Here is a 22,756-nt window from a genome sequence, read left to right on the forward strand (position 1 = left end):
TCTTCTGCAAGATTCCCTGATTGGGATGTGCAGGTAGGCTTCCTTTAAATCTAGTGTTGCCAACCAGGCATCTTTGCCTATCATGAGAAGGAACTGGTGAAGAGTTAGCATTTTGAATTTTTGAATCACCAAAAAGGTGTTTAGGACAGAAAGGTCCAGGATAGGGCGCCATGAGTTGTCTTTTCTGGGTACCAGGAAAAGTCTTGAGTAAAAACCTTGTCCCTTTTCCTCTTATGGTACAGTCTTTAAAATCCATTTGTCCTGGGTAATGAGTTCCCAGTTTTTTGCTTGCAGAGCAATCTTTCCCCCTAAAGGAGCAGTCAGTTGAGAAGTGCTTGGAAGATTTAAAGTCAAGTCATTGAGACTGTTTACCATAGGGGAAGTTTGACTACTGCCTGATTTGGAAGTGAGAGCCCCTCACTGCTTAGTCCTGTGCGTACCCTGAGACAGAAGCCTGGTTGTTCTGCTGGTTCTGGGTTTAAACTGAGAAGGCCTGGAAGAGGCAGGAAAGGACCAATTTTTTTGAGGGCCAATGCCTACTAAATCTTGGAGGCTGCACTTGTAAGAAATCTTTAATAATTTGCATAGATTTAGCTTTTTCCTCCATCTTTTTAAGAACAACTTCTGCTTTGTTGCCAAACAGGCAGTCCTGATTTAACGGAGCATCCAGCAATTTAGTTTTAACATGATCTGGCAAAGATTTCTACTTAAGCCAAGCATGCCTTCTAATTACAGACCCGGTAACAGCAGTTCTGCAAGATGCCTCAAGTGAATCAAAACCACATTGCAAAGTATGTTTTCCAATCTGTTCAGCAGAATGCATTAAATCCTGTAAATCCTTGTTTTCAGCACAATCAGGAATTAACATAATTTTCTGTTTACGCAATGCAATAATATGCTGCTGATACTTTAACATATGAAACTGACAATTTAAGGCCCTGATGGCCAAGGTTGCAGAGGTGTATACCTTCTTATCCCATCTATCCAGGGCCCTGGAATCTCTATCGGGGGGGGTAGGATTTTTGGCAATAGTAGCCTTAATGCCCTTGGGTCCCTGTGAAATGGTCTCAGGATCCGCAGTAGGATTTTTTAAAACGAAATTTGTAAGAATCAGGAACCCTGTAATATCCATCAGGTTTTCTGGGAGCAAGAGGTAAAGAGTCAGGGGCCAAGCTAGATTCCGAAAAGGCATTATCAACAATGTCCAGTACAGGAGGGATAGCTAAAGGTCTCTGTTGGGGCAGGAGTAAGAAATCTCTAAGCCTCTTTTCAGAATCAGAGTAATCCTGGCTTTCCCAGTGAAAATGCAAGATTTCACCAAAAGAAAAATCCTCTGGGGGAAAAGCAGAGGGAATAGAGTCCTCTGCATCAGAATCCTCATAGGTGGATAAGGGTAAATCCTGGTCATCAGGGGAAACAGAAATTTCAAAATCCTAGTCAGAAGTATCATAAGCAAATTCAGTCCTAGGTCTCTTAGAGGGGGAAGGTTGGCTTTCCATGATTAAAGTAATAAGATCTTCAGCCATTCTTATCATTTGTTTTTTAGGCATAGAGGCCTGACCATGCGGTCTGGTCATCGGTTTCCTAAGCATGGTTCGAGTTTTAGGCCTTGAAGAAGAAGATGGCGTTGGTTTAATATGCAAGTCAGTAGGCCTGAAAACACCCTCTGAAGCCGGTGCCTGCACAGCGGCTCCAGGCAAATCCAAGGTAGAGGCATCCACAGGTTCCACAGTTGAAGCATCTCGCAGCATACCGGACTCCGAATGGGTCTCAGTAGAGGCCTGTGATTCTGAAGTAGCGGGTATCAGGGGCTGCGAAAGTGCCCACTGAGTACCGGCGAACTGGCGACTAGCTTAGGAGAACAGTCGTCGGCAGTTTTGGACATAGGCGGCCTGTCTCTGTCTTTATCTTTGTATTTTTTTCAGAATGTCAGTAGTCGGGTGGCTTACCGAAGACATATCTGGATAACTGAACCGAGGACCAAAATATTTAGGTGCTAAAATATACCGACTACGAATAGTTCATGGTTTAAATAAGGCACAAAACTGACAGCGAGGTATGTCGTGGTCAGGGCCTAGGCACGGACTATAGTACGAATGAAAATCTTTATGAGGTATTTGCTTTCCACAAAAAATACAATTATTGACTTTTATTGACATCGGTTTAGAGCAGCTTTAGTTGAAGACTTCGGTTCTGAAACTCGAAAACAAATATTTCAGGAGTCGGCCGACCGGCATTTGTGAACTGCTTCTGCTTTGAGCACCGCACAGTAAGGAAAGACTGATGTAATGGCGTTGGCTGCATGCTTTATATCCCTGGCTACCTGATGTCACGGAAGATGAGACAGCAACCGATGTAGGACCCAAGACTTTGATATCAGGCTGACTGAGGGCTACTGCAAGCAGATAACCCAAAAAACGTGATGACTGCAACAGTGAAACATGAAGAACATCAGCAGTAAGAAAAAATCCACAACCGGCCACAATACAAACACAGATTTATTAAAGAACTCTAGCTCCTCAGCTCACAGCCTTCCAGGAGTAATACAAACACACAACATTTCACAAGCTTTTTATATAGCACTATTCTTTAATTAATTAATCAATTACATAATTGTTTCCAATTAATCTCTAGATTTAAACCTACAGGTGCCATAGTATTAAACTTTAAAATATAAATAGACTCTTTATAAAGAAGTTTATCCTTGATGTGTTTGTATTACTCCTGGAAGGCTGTGAGCCGAGGCGCTAGAGTTCTTTAATAAATCTGTGTTTGCATTGTGGCCGGTTGTGGATTTTTACCCTATAGAATCTATCAGGTTTCTTGGGAGCAGGGGGCTGAGAGTTTAGAGCCTTAAAAGCATTAGAAAATGCATCCAACAAGGCAGCCAGAACAGTAGGAACAGAGGAATCCTTTTCCCTGGGTCTTTTTAGGGGAGTAGAGTACCAAGGGAGGGCTGGAACAGAAACTCCTTGATGAGGTTTCAATGCCATTAAACAAGCCCTGTGTAAAGGGCTGCCATTCACTCTGTGGAAGTAATATGTTTAGTCGTTTGCTTTTTCTTCACTGGGACATCTGCCTTATAAAATTTGGAAGGTTCTGACCCAGGATGGCATTCAATGGTAGTAGTAGAAGTGGATGTCTGCAATGCCTCCTCAGACGTTCTTAAAGTCGGATCCCCGCTGGCCTCAAACCAGGTCTCAGCAGAGGAATCTAACGATAAAGCTGGATGAACTTCCAGGCATTCAGTCGAGTTGGGAGACACATCCAGCAAAGGCTGAACAGGAGAAGATTGTGGCCTAGGCTTCTTAGCCTTCTTCCTCACTGACGACTGTCCCTTGGAGCGTGAAGTTCCCTCCACAGTGTCATTAGCAAGAAGCGTAAGATGCTGGTTTTGAAGATAAAATGCCAAAAGAATAAAGTCTACTATGAAGGGTTTTAAGTACAAAGGCCTGACAGACAGAACAGGATGTATGGTTGTGAGAGGGACCAACGCAAAACAGACAATATTCGTGGCAGTCTTTATGGGGAATCTGTCTCCCAAACTGGCATTTACTCCTTTTTGGATGACATGAAACCCCACAAGCAACAACAGAAAGAAAGACAAGTAAAACAGAACCCCAGTGAGGCACTTATCTGTAATGACTTGGTGAACGAGCAATGGAACGGGCGTTCAGATAAGACAATCAAGAGGTGGTGTTCGGACTGGCAGCAAAGAAGTTCTAAGGATGTTATGTCCGTACATCACCTTTATGTCCTATGCTACACAATAGCATACTTGTGACATATGGTGTACCTTAAAGCAACTTATGGCTTTGATATATTGGTCGGACGTCAGGCCATCCTTGGCAAGGGGACCCTAATGTAACAAATACTGCAATGGTGAAATGGAAGGACATCTGTAGAGGCCTTATGTGAACTGACGCTGGCTGATATAGACATTCAGTAAGGGCGCACCCGTGAATTTGGAAGGAAAGGCCATAGCTCACTATACTGCAAACAACTTCTTACATCGATGCACTAACAGCTCTGGTGCAGAAGCCCCCATTGGACCTTGCCCTGTGCCACTCAATCCGGTCAGAAAAAAGGGAGGGGGTCCAGGAAAGAACAACCTTCTGTCAGAGTGTAACCACCAAGGTCCACACAGGGAGCTCAAAGGACTGCTCCCTAGTTGTAGTCTTATTGCAGATAAGCTTTAGATCCTAAAGCAGGGGATACATAGTGATGACATCCTAGGATTTATCACCCCCCCCAGGCAGCTATAGGGGGTACCACTCAGCATCTGCCAAAGCACAGGGCAGGTACAAGCTCAACCTGTCATTATTTGAGGAGGAGGGAAGAGGAGGCAGGCAAAGTGCAAGGACTAAAAGGAAATCTCAAGGTTAGGCATAATTCTAGAGCAGTATGACCGTTACCTACCCTCCGTGTGTCCTTCACCTTTTCATCATGCTCCAGCACGGGCCTTAGTGTGTGCAAAAAGTCCTTTTGTTGATGCCTGCTGTGGGCATTCAACTACTATCTAGTGATACACAAGATATGCCTGCAACTTATCCTGTCTGAAACCTTGGGTGGTTAAGGTTAAAACACTGCTACTTTTGGCAGGGTTTTATGTTATGCTCTTCTGCAAAACAAAAGAGACAATGCAGATGTAGATCTTGGCTTATGTCCCGGTGACAGTAAGAATGTCTAAATGGCTTGCATTATTTTTTAGGCAATGAACAAAGGTGCTCTTCCATAATGAATGCCTGGAATGGGATCTTAACTTTGGAAGTGGCAGAAAGGCAATGACAGTCACAGCAAGACACATTCTTCTTGTCCAGAGCATGACAACTTGGCATACACTGGCATGAGCCCCATCCAAGTGCAGGAGCTGATGAGGAAAAAAAGAAAAACAAGCTAAAGAGTGTAACTGAGGAAATTCCAATAGTGGATAACACTGTGCATGACTTTTAACCATAAGTATTCATGATCAGGCAGCTGCCACAAATGAAATGCATCTTTGGGCAATGCCAACACTCCAAGTTCAGTGACTGATTTGGGCAGGCATACTTGGAGAAGAGAAAGAGTCAGGTGGAAAACTGTTCACTCTAAGAAGTGTGTGGGTAAAAAGTGACAAGAGAAGAGCTGCCAAACACCACCCACCTAATGGAGTCAGCATCAGTACACAGAAAAAGAGGAAAGAGACTTTGGAGTAAACGTACAGACCATGTGAAAACCTAGCCAAACAATAGTGTTCACACCAGCTGGCAGCAAATAACACACCGGACAATAAAGACCCATTCAATATGATTTAAAAACGGTTTACCTTTACATGTGCGTATTGCACAAGGTCGAACAGCAATTTTCTGAAAGGCAGTTTGCAAAGTTTGCAAATGCCGAATGGAAAAAGGTTTGAATGTGCAATGAGCGAATGCACAGTGAGAGTCGCTCATTGCACATTCGACATTCTGGGGTGGATTGCACTATAGTGGGGATTGGGAAATGGTTCCTTTCCCCACTGTAGTGCAATCTCAGAGTTAGAATAATAAAGTAGGGGGGTGGATTTTTTTTGTTCGACATTAATGTTTGAAAAACAGCGAATCTGCTTTTCGATTTGCTGTTTTTCGAACATTAAGGACTGTCGACGTTTTCACTTTCGTGGTTTTGAGTCGCTTACATGAGCACTTTAACCACTGTGATTCGAGTTTATGAAGTTAAACCTTTAAAAACTATTCATTCTCTAAAATTTATTATGATTGAGCACTTTCGTTGAAAGAAACTGGACTGCATCAGAATCAAAGAAAACTTCTCAATTAAAACCATATTTATACCCCTACTGGTATGAATCATTAATTAGTCAATTAAAGCTAACCACATTAAAGGGAAAGCATCACAAATCCATTTAAAACACAAAGCCAGAACATCAAAAATAAATATTTATATTTTCCATCTTTCTAACTACTCTCCCTATAGTAAGTAGTGATTAAAAACACATTAATAAAAATGAATCGATCCAAGAAATCATTATTAAAAAGCCACTATAAAAAGTCTATATGAAGAATTTTTTTAAAAAAAACATTAAACCCTTTATTCTAATATTGGTTAAAGGGGAATATTACAATTTATTCCCGGGGGCTAGTGGCATTAAGGAACAACTGCCATCTCACTTCTCTTTCTTCTAATATTGTTTTAACGTCCCCTCGCCTCAGGTTAATGTCTATCTTCTCTAAAATACCAAATCTAAAAGTGTCACATTCCGGACTGGACATCAAATGCCTACATTAGGCATTGTTACTATTCTGCTTCTTAATCTGATATAAGTGCTCATATATTCTGCTCTTAAGGGCTATGCCCATTTTCCCAATATAGAAAGCCGGACAGGACATGCATTTAGCCAAATACATATGTTTAATACCACAATTACCACTCTTGAAATAAATGTTGGTCTTAGTAATGTTGTCCAATATTAAAATCACCTCATCCAAAATAGAGGGACAATGACTGCATGAGCCACATTTTCTAGTACCACCTATGGTCCTTTTGTTGAGCTTCAAATTAAAAATCCCATTTTCAAAACAATTTTTTAAGTTAACACCTGTCTTATATACAAATCTAGGTGTGTCACACAATAAACTAAAGATGTCCGGGTTACTTCTAAGTATATTCCAGCTCATTTAAAAACATTTTTAACTCCTTTGACATGAGGACTGTATTCTAATACTAGAGATCTACAAAAGTTATTATCTTTAAGTGTTTCAAAAGGGGGTTCCATCCCTATCCCTAATAAAGGTTTATACATCTTGCCTCATTGGGACAACACATAGACAATAACATCCTTAACTAGCTTGATGACCTTTCTAAAAACATATCACCCAAAATTTCTAACTCCTTATCGACATCTTCATAAGTAGAGGTCATCCTTGCTGCTCTAATGCAACACCCCTTAACTATACTTTTTTCTGACTAAGGGGGTGGCAGCTTAAATATTCCAAATAGGAGTTACCAAATGTTGGTTTTCGATATATTTTCGATTTAAATCCATTGCTCGTATGGGAAATGTAGGTGTCTAAATAGGGGATACCGTATTCATTGAAAGTGTGTGCAAACTTTAAAAAGTGCTCCATTTCCAAGGTAGTTCCTTTCCATAACACAAAGATGTCATCCAAAAAATGCACAGACAACTTTAAATTTCCAGAGAACTTACTTTAAAATACAAAATTAGTTTCCCATTCCAAAAGAACTAAATTCGCAAATATGGGGGCACAAGAGGCCCCCATAGCCACTCCCATTATTTGCTTAAAATATTCAACCTCAAAGAATATAAAGTTCTTGTCCAAAACAGTTGTCATACATTCAGAGATTAATTGAATCTTGTCCCATTCAAGGTTTGAAAATTTCATCATGGCGCACAGCAACGGTTATCCCACTCCACAAAGGGGGAGCCACCACGGATGCCTGGAACTACCGCCCCATTAGCCTGACGAGCCTGGTCTGCAAGGCTATGGAACGTATCATCATAGAAGTTAGAAACAATGACATTGGTAATCTCCAAACCAGTTCGGGTTTGTAAAAGGCAAATTATATCTCCTAAACCTGATAGACTTCTTTGAAGCAGTTACCAAAGCAGTAGATGAGACTAAGGTGGTTCACACAGCCTATCTAAATCTTGCCAAGGCTTTCGACATCATCCCCCACTCTGGAATTATAGATAAACTCACTAAACTAGGTATAAATCCCTATGTCACAAGATGGGTTGCCAACTGGCTCACTGACAGAACCCACACTGTGAAAGTAGCAGACTCTAAATCCAACTTCAGACCAGTGACAAGTGGAGTACCACAGGGTTCAATCTTGGGTCCTCTCCTGTTTGGTATCTACTTCTTTGAAGTACAGGCTAACACAGAAGGTCTTTGGCTAACAAACTTTGCAGATGACTGCAAGCTAGGAGCCATAATCAAAACTCCTAACGATGTGGACATCCTACAAAAGGGTCTCACTGAGACAGATGCCTGATGTCAAAGCCATGGCCTGAAGCTCAATGCCAAAAAGTGCATTGTCATCCCTTTTGGTAAAAACTCTGTACCCATGAACTTCCACATAGGCGGTAGTCCACTTAACACCAAAAGTGTGATAGAAGACCTTGGGACACAGGTGGACAGTAGTCTCTCCTTTGATAATCACATCGCCATAGTACTCAGGAAATCCTTCTACGTGGCACACCTCATCACAAAAGGTTTCTCATCCAGGAAAAAAGAGGTCATTGTTCCCCTCTACTCATCACTCATTAGACCCATAATAGGACACAACGCCCCTTTTGGTATGTACCTCACAAGACATGTACAACAACTGGAAAGGACACAGAAATACCTCACAAAGAGGATTACCAGTCTCAAACAGATGCCCTACGCGGACCATCTCAAAAAACTCCAGCTTTACTCTGTTACATATCGCTTACTCAGAGGCGATCTCTGCCTAACATACAAAGCTATGTTAAACCCAGAGCTGTTGGACATGCTCCACTTAAAGAAAGCCCAATCCCTCTGAGCTACACGCTCTAGGGACCTAAACCTTGTCACCACAATAAACATAACATGCTGGAGGGATAGATTTCTGTCCCAAAGACTTCCCATACTCTGGAACAAACTACCTATCTATATCAAACAAAGCTCCTCATAAGCACTCTTCAAGAAAAATCTTGATGATTGGATGGGAGATAGGAAATTCATCCCGGGGAATCACTTCTGTGGTTCTGCTTGACAGGGGCACAGGAAAATAATGTTCTTGAGTGGCAAAAGCCAGGGTACCATTTGACTTGGCTTATAAAGGCCCTAGGGCCAATAGCCTAGTACCTACCTATGATCCTATACTATTACAAAAAAATTTCAACCCTTCTTCTTTGGGAATTGAAGAAAATGTCTGTAACATCTATGGTCAAAAAAATCAAATCCTTCTCCCATAATTCATCTTTTAATCGCCCCCAAAAATCCAAGTAATCTTTTAACAAACAGTGAATATGAGAATGTGTGTGTTTTAACCATTTGTCTATACCCACCCCATATGGAAATGTCTTAGATTTACTTCCAGAAACTATGGGGCAAAAAGGGGGTTTTAACACATTTTTGTGAACCTAAGGGACCCTGAATATAGTTGTAATAATTGGAATCGTGACCTTCAGAAAATTATAAATATTAACAGATATCCTTTGAGCAAGTAAATATTCTTCTAAGAATAAATCCATTCTCTGATATGCTATATTAATTTCATTTAAAGATGTGAAAAGCCATGCCATGGTCAATAAATGAAAATTGGTTAGTTACTCTGATGACAGAGCTTCATGATTTATGTTTGTCTACTTCAACATTATGACTTGCTGCTGTAGGAACTAGTCAGTTCAGCACCCTTAAACTCTCCCAAGTTATAACTCCTCCTCCCAGCTGCTAAAACACTCTGCATCGTTCTGCTTCTTCATTTCTCAAGGTTATCGCTGAAGAGCAAGATTAATAAGCACACCACAAAAACATACATACTGCAAACTATTCCAATCATACCACCTCTTAAGACATTTCCCCAAACATCCCTCTGGGCCCACTAGAGCAATGGATGACAGAAGGCAGGTGGGTATGTCAAAGTGGACGCATACAGATCATGAAGCTCTATCATTATGTTAAGTACATAACCTTTACATCTTATGTGATCCAGTATGTCCACTGTGGTAAGCACCACTTTGCTTTTCTAGAGATTAACCTGGTTAATTACCATAGAATTTTAGCAGAATAACATTCTGGCATATTATCAGGACCCATCAGTGAAGTGTTCCTTGCCTTGGACAGTGCATTGAGCACCTGTTCTCCAGTGATAATTGGGAGAGTTATGGATGTGGGTATTTCCTCTCAACCCCTTACAGCAAGAAATCTGGAAAAAGCATAAATAAAAGTGGGACAAAAGCCCAAAAATATGGACAATTTTTACATATTGCTCTTACAAACTTGATAGAATAACAGGTTTTACATTAGCATGAATTTTCTGAAGGGTATGAAGTCTGAAACTCAAATGTCTGTCATTATTTTCTAACTTCAATCTTTAATGATTTGCCACTAATTTGCCAGAAAACCACAAATTTATGAAAAATGGACCAAAATATAAGACAAAAATAGTTCAGTTGTGTACACTTACCATAAATGTAGATGTTCGAGTGTATTCACTGTTGCAGTCATCACACGTGGGTTATCTGCCTACAGGTAGCCCTCAGTCGGCCCAAATACCAGAGACTTAGTATTTCTGAGTTGGTTGCCGTCACTTCAGGACTGACGTCAGGTCGTCAGGGGTATAAAAACAGGCAGCCGACACCATTACATCAGTTTTTCTTGCCCCAAATATCAAGTAAATACCAACAGCCCTGTAAGGGGTGAGTAATACACAGAGGGGAGAGAGACAGAGAGACAAGGGGTCTGGAGGGTGGGAAATCAGGACTGCAACAGTGAATATACTCGAACACCTACATTTAGAGTAAGTGTACACAACTGTACTATGTCCTTCGTGTTTCACTGTTGCAGTCATCATACTTGGGTAGATTTCCAAACCTGAAGAATGGGTGGAGGAAGTCAAGAAGAGTTGGGGCTGGTTAGTATGCCCTGCAGGACTTCTGTTGCAAAACCCACCCTGGATTTGGAAAAGATAGGCAGGTGGTAATGCTTGGTGAAGGTATGAAAAGAACTCCAGGTAGCAGCTTCCAGAATGTCCCTGGTAGGGACTCCCCTGAGTAATGCTGTAGAAGTTGAAGTCCCCCTAGTGGAATGTGTTTTGACCCCCCTGGGGGGTTGGTTTCCAGTGATGTTTGTAGCAGAAATAGATACAGTGTGCTAGCCATTTGAAAATTGTTTGTTTTGAAATGGCCTTGCCCTCTGCACCTGGTGCAAAACTGACTAGTAACTGGTCAAATTTCCTGAAGGGCTTAGTCTTATCAAGGTAGAATCTGAACTGTCTGTCCACGTCTAAGGAGTGCAGGATCCTTTCCCCTTTATTTTGAGGACTGGGGAAGAAGGCTGGCAAATGGATAGATTGGTTGAGAGCTACACTGGACACCACTTTAGGCATAAAGGAAGGATTAGTCCTGTGGGAGATCCTGTCAGCATAAAAAATAATGAAGGGTTCCACAGCCATAAGTGCTTGTAGCTCAGACACTCGTCTAGCTGAAGTGATGGCCAGAAGCAAGGCTGTTTTCCACGAGAGGAATTTTAACACTGCTGACACTGCAGGCTCAAAGGGAGGTAGCGTGAGCTTTTCCAGTACAAAGTTAAGGTCCCAAGCAGGGGTGGGGGCTCTCCTTGGTGGCCTTAGGTTGATTGCCCCTCTCAGGAACTGTTTGATGAGAGGGTGAGAGAAGAGAGGTGGCTCAGTGTTGTAATGAGCCGAGATGGCAGAGGCATGGATCTTAATGGATGAGAAAGATAGGCCTCTGTGGAATCGATCTGCTAGGTAATCCAGGATTAGAGGTAAGGAGGGCAGTGCTGTGTCCTCTCATTTAGACTGACTCCAGCAAACAATACCTTTTCCACTTAGCATAGTATTTCTTTGTACTGGGTCTTCTGGCTTCAAGAATGACGTCCAGCACCTGCTTGCTTAGGCTGGTCACTGGGGGAGAATTCAAGGAATAAGCCACGCTCGAAGATTCAGGGTTTGCAGTTGCGGATGCAAGATCTGTCCCTCCTGCTGAGTGAGGAGGGTTGGGATCTGGGGTAGGTGCCAGGGTGGCACCAGTGACAGACTGCACAGTATTGGGTACCAGTGCTGGCATGGCCAGTCCGGGGCAATCAGGATTGCCCTTGGTCTGTCCTGTCTTATCTTGAGTAATATTCTTCTGAGAAGAGGGAGAGGGGGAAATGCATAGATTGAGAGGTTTACCCACTGGAAGGATGGGACATCCACTTTCCAGGCCCTGCTGTGAGGTGTCCTGGTGCAGAATTTGCTGAGCTGGTGATTGTAGGGGGAGGCAAAAAGGTCCACCTCTGGGGTCCCCCATTTCTGGGTTAGAAGGCTGAAAGTGCTGGGGTCTAATTGCCACTCGTGTGGGTCCAGGAGATTTCTGCTTAAGTTGTCTGCCAGAGAGTCTTGTTTGCCTGGCAGGAATTGAGCTTGCAGATGAATATGCATGTCCAAGGCCGCATTCCACAGGGTCATGGCTAGCCTGCAGAGTGAGTAAGAGTGGGTTCCCTCCTGCTTGTTGATGTACCACATAACTGTGGTGTTGTCTGTCTTTATTAGCAGGGGGTCCTGGTGAGAGTAGGGACCTGAAAGCTGTCAGAGCATGCTGAACAGCTAGCATCTCTTTTTGGTTGATGTGCAGATGAATTTGACTTGGGCTCCAGTAGCCCTGAATGCACTTGTTGTCCAGATGTTCCCCCCAGGCATAGTCTGATGCATCTGTAGTTAGGGTCTGGGCAGCATGAGGTTCAGTAAAGGGCAGTCCCTTGTTGTGGATGCATGCTGCTGCCCACCAAAGAAACTCTGTCCTTACACAAGGTATGTTGGTTTCCAGGTCTTGAGAATGTTGGCACCAAAGACTTTTTAAGTATCACCGAAATTTCCTCATATGCAGTCTGGCATATGGAATTAATAGAATGCAAGAGACCATGAACCCTAGGGCCTACAGGATTTTCCTTGCGGACAGCTGGGTTCTGGTGGCGACTTGAGCGAAGTAGCCTGTTAGATAGGCTTGCTTTACTGGAGTAAGGAATGCCATCTGGGATGTTGTGTCCAAGCTTGCTCCCAGGAATACAATCTTTTGACTGGGAACTAGTTTTGATTTCTTTTTGTTGATAGTGTACCTCAGGGAGGCTAGAAGGTTCTTTACCAACGTCAGGTGCTGCATCAGCTTTTCCGGACTGTCTGCCTGAATCAGGCAATTGTCCAAATAAGGGTAAATTTGAATTTTTCTCTGTCTGCAATAGGCAATGGCTGGAGCCAGGCATTTTATGAAGACTCTGGGAGCAGTGGATAAGCCAAAGGGAAGAGCAGAGAACTGATAATGCATAGATCCTGCCCTAAAAAGTAGGTATTTCCTGCATGAGTCCCTGATAGGGATGTGCAGATAGGCTTCTTTTAGGTCTAGGGTGGCTAACCAGGCATCTTTGGACAGCATAGGAAGAAGCTGCTGAAGGGTGAGCATTTTGAATTTTGGCACCACTAGGAATGTGTTTAGAATGGAAATATCTAAGATTGGTCGCCAAGTGCCCTCTTTTCTGGGTACCAGAAAAAGTCTGGAATAAAACCCTTGACCTATCTGTTCTACAGGAAAAGGTTAAATTGCCCTTATGGAGAGCAGGGACCGAACTTGGTTTTGTGCCTCTGCCCACTGGTTTGGAGGAAGGTATGTGAACCCTTTTGGGGTTGGCAGTGAGTGGAAGTAAAATTTGTACCCCTGGGATACAATGTTGAGGACCCAGCGGTCTTTGGTGATGGAGGTCCAGTTTTTTGCATGATGGGCAAGCTTTTCTCCTAGGGGCATGAGCACTTGGGCAGAGGTAAGGAGTGGTGCCGAGATGTCATTGTGAATTCTTTCCGTACGGGGGTAGCTTAGCACTCCCTGTTTTAGAAGTGGAGGTACTACTTTGCTTAGATCTCTGCATACCCTGTGGCTGTAATCTGGGGGGGTCTGTTTCCCTTGGGTCTAGTTTGAGATGGCCTTGAGGGGGCTGGAAAGGACCAATGTTTTGAGGGGTAATGCCTACTGAATCCTGGAGGCTGCACTTGCAAAAAATCTTTGACTGTCTGCAAAGACTTTGCTTTTTTTTCCATCTTTATTAGAACCTCTTTTGCTTTGGTGCCAAATAGACTGTCCTTGTTCAAAGGAGCGTCTAGTAATTTTGATTTGACATGGTCTGGCAAGGTCTGCTCCTTAAGCCAAGCATGCCTTCTCAGTACAGAACCAGTGACTGCTGCCCTGCAAGATGCTTCTAGGGCGTCAAAACCACACTGCAAGGTATGCTTGCTGACTTGGCTTGCAGAATGCATAAGCTCCTGTAATTCTTTATTTTCTGCACAGTCTGTAAAAGTACATAATTTTTGCTTAATAAGTTCCATAATAGGTTGCTGGTATTTCAGCATGTGAAACTGGCAATTCAATGCCCTAATGGCAAGAGTTGAAGAGGTGTATACTTTTTTACTCCATCTGTCTAAAGCTCAGGAATCCCTGTCCGAAGGGGTGGGATTCTTAGCTGTAATTGCTTTTATACCTTTAGGCCCCTAGGAAATTACCTCTGGGTCAGCAGTAGGATTTCTGAAAAGAAATTTGTGAGAGTGTGGGACTCTATAGTACCTGTCTGGTTTCCTTGGAGAAGGGGGTAAAGTATAAGGAGTTAGACTGGATTCCATAAAGACATCATCCAGAACAGGAGGGATAGCTAAAGGTCTACGTTGTGGCAAATCTAAAAATTCTCCGAGTCTCTTTTTGGACTGAGAATAATCCTGGCATTCCCAGTGGAAATGTTCTCTTAAAGTATGTAGGGTTTCACCAAAAGAAAAATCCTCTGGAGGGGAAGCAGAGGGAATGGAGTCCTCTGCATCTGAATCCTCATAAGCAGATAAAGGCATATTTTCATATTCAGAAACCTCAGAGTCGTCGGACTCTTGGTCAGTTAAAGCTGCTGGGGACAGGTCTGTTTTTCTCTTAGCATGTGAAGGCTGGCTTCCCCTAATCAGCATAATCAAGTCTTCTGCCATTTTAAGCATTTGATGTTCATAGCTTCATAGGTAGGTACTAGGTTATCGGCCCAAGGGCCTAAGTAAGCCTAGCCAACAAAGTTCCCTGGCTTACGTCAACCCAGGAAAGTTAATTTCCTGTGCCCCTGTCGAGCAGAGCCACAGAAGTGATCCCAGAGGTGTATTTCCTATAAGTTCATAGGTAGGTACTAGGCTATCAGCCCAAGGGCCTAAGTACTTGTGGCAAGGAAGCAGGTGCTTGAGTTTGGGTTGTCGGTTTTTTAGGCATAGCTCGTACTCTTGGCCTTAGAAACTCGGTAGTTTTCGACAGAACTGAAGACGTGAAAGAAGTCTTCGGTTTGTGTCAAATATCGATAATGCGAAGAACTTCCTCGGATGTCGGTGCCTGCACAGCGGCTCCAGACCCATCCAAGGTAGAGACATCTGCAGGTTCCGTAGTCAAAGAAGAGTCTCGCGACATACCGGAGTCCGAACTGGTCTGGGTAGTGTCCTGTGAATCCATTGAAGCGAGAATCAGGGGTTGCGAAAGCACTTCACTGAGTACCAGCAAACTGGCGACTAGCTTAACGGAAGCGTTGTTTGCAGTTTTGGACCTGTCCGGTCTGTCTCTGTCTTTATCCTTACTTTTTTTGGAAGATCGGTAGTCGGATGGCTTACCAAAGCCATTTTGGAATACGGAGATAGACAGCGAAGCTATTTAGCGTCAATAAGGGCCCGATGACGAATAGTTCGGGTGCTGAACAAAGCACAAAACCGACAGCGAGGTATGTCGTGGTTTGGGCCTAAACACGTGATGCAGTAAGAATGGAAATCTCGGTGTGGTATTTGCTTTCCACAGGCGAGACAATTGTTAACTTTTTCTGACATTGATTAGAGCAAGAAAAAAGGATCCCCAATGGGGTACTTAGCTTTAGAAGACTTCAAGATGATTCAATTCGGAAACGAGAAAGTACAGTTTTGTACCTACCATAAATGTAGATGTCCGATAGGTATGCATCTGCAGTCATAACATATGAGTTGTCCTGCCTCAGGCAGCCCTTCGGTCGGCCGGATTCCAAAGTCTGTGTCTGGCCTCGGCTGATGTCGCACTTTCCCCAACGTCAGAGCGCCTGGGGTATAAAAGCATCAGCCGACGCCATTTTCCTCAGTTTTTCTTGCCCCAGATGCCAGGTGCCCTCTAAGAAGGCTAAATTTGGATAAATGCCAATAAATTCCAAACATATTGTAAAAAAAAAATATATATATATATATATATATATATATATATATATATATATATATATATATACACATACAAACAAATACACCATAACAGATTCCCCCAGCTAGCTAATGGAGGGGTAAGCACCCTAGGAATACCACAGAGGGGAAGGAGGGAGGGTAAACCTGACTGCAGATGCATACCTATCGGACATCTACATTTATGGTAGGTACAAAACTGTACTATGTCCTTCAAGGATGCATCTGCAGTCATAACATATGGGTAGAATACCATAGCCAATCTGGGGGTGGAGGTACTAAGACAATGATGGTGTAGTTAAGATACCCTGCAGGACTGCTGTAGCAAAACCTGCTCTGGATCTGGAGTATAAAGGTAAATTGTAATGCTTGGCAAATGTATGCACGGAGCTCCATGTAGCAGCTTCTAAAATGTCCTTGGTAGCCACCCCTCTTAGGAAGGCTGTAGTGGTGGCTGTGGCTCTTGTGGAATGAGGCCTAATGTTTACAGGAACAGGCTTTCCATGAAAGGAGTAACAAAAACAAATGCAATTTCCTATCCATTTTGAAATTGTCTGTTTGAAAATTGCTTTTCCTTGTGCCCCAGCAGCATATGTCACAAACAGTTGGTCAGTCTTTCTGTAACTTTTAGTTCTGTCCAAATAGTAGCGTAATTGTCTGTGTATATCCAGAGTGTGCAGAAGTTTCTCCCCTTTATTTTGTGGATTTGGGAAGAATGTAGGCAAGTGAATAGCCTGGTTCAAGGATACCCTAGATACCACCTTCGGCATAAAAGTAGGATTGGTTCTCAATGAAACTCTGTCTTGATGAAAAATAAGAAACGGCTGCACTGCCATTACAGCTTGTAACTCGGATACTCTTCTTGCTGAAGGTATGGCCAGAAGGAATGCAGTTTTCCAAGACAGAAACTGTAGGTCCACCGATGCTGCTGGTTCAAAGGGAGGAAGAGTTAGTTTCTCCAGCACAAAGTTTAGGTCCCAAGTAGGTAAAGGTGGTTTCCTTGGAGGATTGATGTTTTTGATTCCTCTCAGAAATTGCCTTAAGAGAGGATGCGACAAGACAGGTGGATTTACATTGTATTCTGCTGAAATTGCTGAGGCATGTATCTTAATGGAAGAGTAAGACAGGCCCTTGTGGAACAATTCTGCTAAGTATTCCAGTATATGGGCCATGCTCATCACTGTCACATCTAGGCCTTTTGTTGTGTTCGAAATGAGAAATCTTTTCCATTTTGCTGAGTATGCCTTCCTTGTGGAGGGCCGGCGAGCTTCCATAATAATGTCCTTTACTCTCTGGGATAAGCTATTCTGAGGAGTAGTCAAGGTATTCTCCAGGCGGTTAGCTGCAAGGTTTTCAAGTCGGGATGCAGGATCTTGAAATTGTTCTGCGTTAGAAGAAGTGGCCATAGGGGGAGAGGCCACGGTTTCGTCTGTGACATGCTCTTCAACAGTGGGTACCAGTGCTGCCTTGGCCAGTCTGGAGCTATCAGAATCACTCTTGGCTGTTCTGCCCTGATCTTCAGTAAAACCTTGGAAATTAATGGGAGTGGCGGAAGAGCATAGACTTTTCGAGCTTTCCAGCTGAAAGAGAGAGAGAGTCCACCTTCCATGATTGTGGGTGGTATGTCCTTGAGCAAAATGTCTGCAGTTGATGATTGTGGGGTGAGGCAAACAGATCTATCTCCGGCCTTCCCCATGATTGTGTTATGAGTAAGAAGATGTCTGGGTGCAGCATCCATTCGTGTGCATCCAGGGTAGTTCTGCTTAAGCTGTCTGCCAGTGTATTGTCTTTCCCTGGCACGAACTGGGACTGTAGTTGTATATTTAGTTTCAAGCAAAGTTCCCATAGATTCATGGCCAGTCTGCATAGAGGGTAGGAATGTGTGCCTCCTTGCTTGTTTATGTACCACATAACTGTGGTGTTGTCTGTCCTTATTAGCAGGTGGCCCTGATGAAGGAAAGGTTTGAAAGCCTCGATTGCGTGTATCACTGCCAGCATTTCCTTTTGGTTTATGTGCATGCGCAGCTGTCCTTGAGACCATAGGCCTTGGATACATTTGTCCTCCATGTGTGCTCCCCAACCTTGGTCTGAAGCGTCCGTGGTGATGGTTTGGTTTGCTTTTGGTTTGTTGAAAGGCAATCCTCTGTTGGACTGGCAGGCCTGAGCCCACCACAGGAATTCCTTTTGAAGGCAAGGAATGAGTGGGATCAAAGTTTCTAAGCTGTGACTGTGCTGAGTCCATACACTCCTTAGGTACCATTGCAATTTTCTCATATGCAGCCTGGCTTGTGGAATCAGAATTATGCAGGATGCCATGTAACCCAGGGCCTGCAGGATTTTTCTTGCAGTCAGCTGAGTTTGTCTTGTCAGATTCTTGAAGTAATCCGGAAGTTGTTTTTGTTTTTCTTCTGTGAGAAAGGCCATTTGGGTGGTTGTGTCTAGATCTGCACCAAAAAGGTTATTCTTTGGGATGGAACAAGTCTTGATTTTTGGATGTTGACTGTGTATCCCAAGGCCTGTAATAGGTGGATGGCATAGTCCAAGTCCTTTAACAAATTTTCCTTGTTGTCCGCTTGTATAAGGCAGTCGTCAAGATATGGGTAGATTTGAATCCCCTGAAATCTGCAGTGTGCAATTACTGATGCCAGGCATTTCGTGAATACTCTGGGCGCAGTAGATAAGCCAAAGGGCAATGCTGAGAATTGATAATGCTCTGATCCTGCAAGAAATCTGAGGTGTCTTCTGCAACTTTGTCGAATAGGGACATGCAGGTATGCCTCCTTGAGATCTAGAGTCACCAGCCAAGACTCCTTGCCCAGCATGGGAAGAAGCTGCTGTAGGGTCAGCGTCTTGAATTTTGGCACAATGAGGAAAGTATTCAGTGCGGACAGGTCGAGAATAGGCCTCCATTGATTTTCTTTTCTTGGAACAAGGAATAATCTGGAATAAAATCCTTGGCCTTGTTCTGAAAGAGGTACCTTTTCTATGGCTTTCATTTGTATTAATTTGGTGATTTGCTTCAAAGCCTCTGCCCTTTGATTTGGTGGCAGGTCTGGCATTCCTTTTCTTTTTGGCAATGTGCGGAAATGGAACCTGTATCCTTTGTCTATTATTTGCAGTGTCCATGTGTCCCTTGTAATGCAATGCCAATTTTTTGAAAATAAAGAAAGCTTTCCGCCCAATGGTGCTTCTAATTGAGCCCTGGTCGGCGGAGTCAAAATGAAGTCATTGAGTCTGTCCTGGTGTAGCAGTTGTTGTTGTTGTTCCTGCACTACTTCTCTGGTTGGGAGGCTGCCACTGACGGCCTCTGTAGGAGCCTCTAGCTTGCCCTCTACCTCTGGCACGCCTGTTCCTGCCTCTCTGGGATCTGTCTGAGTCCGGAAAGGACCAATTCTTAGTAGGCCAATTTCTGCTGAATCTTGGTGGTTGTACCTGCAGAAAGTCCTTGACTGTTTGCACAGATTTTGCTTTTTCTTCAAACTTCTTTAAGACCTCCTGAGCCGTGGAACCAAATAGTTTTTGTTTTTCCATTGGAGCATCCAGGAGCTTAGCTTTAACATGGTCCGGTAGAGATTGTTCCTTCAACCAGGCATGCCTACGTATAACTGCCCATGTTATAGCTGACCTACATGAAGCTTCCAGTGCATCATAACCACACTGCAAAAAATGGTTGCTAACCTGCTGTGAGTTATGTACCAGATCCTGAAGTGATTTACGGTCAAGGGGTTCAGAGGAAGAAAGCTTCTTATACAATTCATCTAACAAATACTCTTGGTACTGAATCATATGAAATTGACAATTTAATGCCCTCATGGAAAGAGTTGCAGAAGTATATACTTTCTTTCCCCATCTCTCTAAAGCTCTAGACTCCCGTTCAGAAGGTAGAGGATTTTTAGCAGTGGCAGCTGCAACCCCTTTTGGGCCCTGGGAAATAGTTTCTGGGTCTGCAGAGTGGGCCTTGTACAGGTGTAGATGAGAATCCGGGACCCTGTAGTACCTATCAGGTTTGGCAGGAGCCGGAGGGAGAGAATCAGGGGCTGTACTAGCATCAGAGTACACATCATCAATAACATTCAAAACAGGAGGTATAGCTAAAGGCCTATGCTGGGGTAAATGTAAAAAGGTCCTTAATCTCTTTCTAGAATCAGAAAATTCCTGGCCCTGCCATTGAAAATGTTCTCTCATACAGTGCAGTGTCTCACCAAATGAAAATTCTTCAGGAGGGGAGGCCGAAGGAATAGATTGTTCAGCATCAGAATCCTCATAGGCCGAGTAAGCCTCCTCCTGGTGGTCTGACAACACAGATCCATCCGTAGACTCATCTGAGGTGTGGGGATCAGAGGGCTCAACCCTATGCCTTTTGTCTGGTGGTGGTAGAGAGCCCCTGTCTGGGTGAGGTTGAGAACCTCTAATTAGAGAGATAAGATCCTCTCTGCTAGACTGAGAATCTGAGAGCCAGTAGAAGGCCTCTGAGAGGTAGTCTTGGGAGGCAAAGCTTTAGCAAGTTTAGCAGCTTTAGCCCTAGAAAAGGCCTTAATGTACATGGATGCAGGGGGTCTGGCTGCACCACGTGCAGGAGTAGACTTGTCTAAAGGAATGGTGTCGGACATGTCCTGGACACCGGTATCAGTAGGTAATTCAATAACCGACTCGGCCGGGGCCTCCGTGGCCGAGGTAGTCAGTTGAGTGGATTCGGTTATAGGAAGCACCGAGGACTCGGTTTCGGCTAGACACTCGCGGTAGGCCTGACCGTGGTTTCAGCCGAAACCGCGGGCCGCGAGGGTCGGTCCTTGTCCTTCCGTTTTTTTAACCACATGCGAAGTCGGAGTCTCCGACGGCATCTTGTACGCAAAATTAGCCCCAAAAAATTCCTCTGCAAACTCCGACCGACGTCTAAGAGTTCGTCGGTTGAAGGAAGCACAGGCTGAGCAGGCCGAGACGTCGTGGTCTGGGCCTAAGCAAGGGAGGCAGTAAGAGTGGAAATCCTTATGAGGTATTTGTTTCCCACAAGTTAAACAATTATTTACTTTATCTGACATTGGCTGAGGCAAGAAAGAGTCCCCAACGGGGTACTTAGCTTTTTCGAAGTCTTCGGTAGCTGAATCACAGGAGCTGGCCGACCAGCACTTGCGAACTGCTTCTGCTTCGGGCACCACGCGGCAAGAAAGACTGAGGAAAATGGCGTCGGCTGATGCTTTTATACCCCAGGCGCTCTGATGTCGGGGAAAGTGCGACATCAGCCGAGGCCAGACCCAGACTTTGGAATCCGGCCGACCGAAGGGCTGCCTGAGGCAGGACAACCCATATGTTATGACTGCAGATGCATCCTTGAAGGACATCTCAGGTAGCTGCTGACTGGCACTCGTGCGAACTGCTTCTGGCTCCTCTGCAAGAAAGACTGATGGAATGGCGTCGGCTGCCTGTTTTTATACCCCTGACGACCTGACGTCAGTCTTGAAGTGACAACAACTGACGCAGAAATGCTAAGTCTCTGGTATTTGGGCCGACTGAGGGATACCTGCAGGCAGATAACCAAAGTGTGATAATGCAACAGTGAAACACGAAGAACATCTGGATATTCTTCAAAAATCTGTACAGTGGAGAGGTATGTGCACTGAGGGTTATCTGGAGGGGAGAGGGAGATAAAACTGGAGCTAAATTTGTCAGCCTGGTGATCTGCTATATATTCCTGCTCTGTATAGTGGCAATATTTGCAATTAATTCAATACACTGCTGTGTATTGCCTTTCATGTTACAGACATAGCTGAAGAAAGCTTTCGGATTGTCCTTGGCCTGCGAGACTAATTTTACTTTATATTTACTGTTAGTGGACTTTATTAGCCTCACGAGTTGCTTATTTAGGTTTAGGAGAGATGTTTTTTAACTTGTTGGGTATTGCCTCTCCTAATTTTGGCCATAAATTTCTTCCTTTTGTTATACAATCTATTAATGCTGGAATTCCACCAGGGTGGCTTGTTTTCTGAGTTAATCCTGTGCTTAATCTAGGTAGGTACAGGTGTCTCTAGGCAGCTGTTGATATTATTCAAGCTTTCTGTGAATGATTCTGCATAGAGAGTGGTGTTCTCATGATTTGGAGTGGTTTAGAATTTTGCCAGGGTGTTATGTAATAGTGGCATGTCTGCCCTAGAATAATTCCTAAAAGTTCCAGGGTTAGCCAGAGTCCTTGGTTTACCTTTAATTCAAAGGAGACAGCTTTATATTCTGATCTGACCAGCAACATTACACTAGGGAGGGTGCAATGCTCTGCCAGGTTTGTGAGGACCAGGTCAAGGAAGTTTGTGCTTCTAGTGAGCATACAGACTACCTGGTCCAAAGTGTTTGCATTTACAAAGTTAAGGAATCTCTGGGCCTGCAATGTTAGGGGTTATACTGGTGTAAATAAAGTCACCCACGAGTATGATGTTTGGCTGAATGGGGAGTTTCTCCACTACATTTAAGTATGTATTATGGTTTTCCTAGGCCACAGAAGGGAACTTACAACTTGCAAGGATTTGGCATTGGACTTTGTTTAAGATAATATGGACAAGGAGAAGCTCAAGCACATCATACTGACAGATCAGCCTTGAGGTGTGTTTGTTTTTAGTGTAAACAGAGACACCTTCACCTTTTTCCCTTCCTGCGCAGTAGTTTGTCTAAGTACTAGTCCTGAGTCCATATGGGACTTTGTGGTGTTCACAGAGATCCCCACGGACCAGATAAGGGTTCTTAGTACATCTTCTTGGGTGGTATCAAAAAACAATATCCCTGAAGATGGTAGACATGAACCCCAACTTTGACTTGGAGATTGCATCTAGCTTAT

General features: G+C 43.7%; 1 protein-coding gene across 3 annotated transcripts in view; it reads right to left on the reverse strand.

Annotated features, from left to right (window-relative positions):
* Positions 1–22,756, reverse strand: part of NSMCE4A (NSE4 homolog A, SMC5-SMC6 complex component) — a 740,267-nt gene that overhangs the window by 183,633 nt on the left and 533,878 nt on the right. Inside the window, exon 10 of one of the 3 annotated variants that reach the window (XM_044056052.1) lies at positions 9,736–9,891. The exons of the other annotated variants lie outside the window; for them this stretch is intronic. Within the exon in view, the coding sequence (XP_043911987.1) occupies positions 9,772–9,891 (120 nt within the window). The 3' untranslated portion in view covers positions 9,736–9,771. The remainder of the gene's footprint in view (positions 1–9,735; positions 9,892–22,756) is intronic. 3 annotated transcript variants of the gene reach the window in all.

The sequence above is a fragment of the Protopterus annectens genome, chromosome 14.part0, assembly GCF_019279795.1.
Source record: "Protopterus annectens isolate FY-2018-M chromosome 14.part0, PAN1.0, whole genome shotgun sequence".
Taxonomy (NCBI): domain Eukaryota; kingdom Metazoa; phylum Chordata; order Ceratodontiformes; family Protopteridae; genus Protopterus; species Protopterus annectens.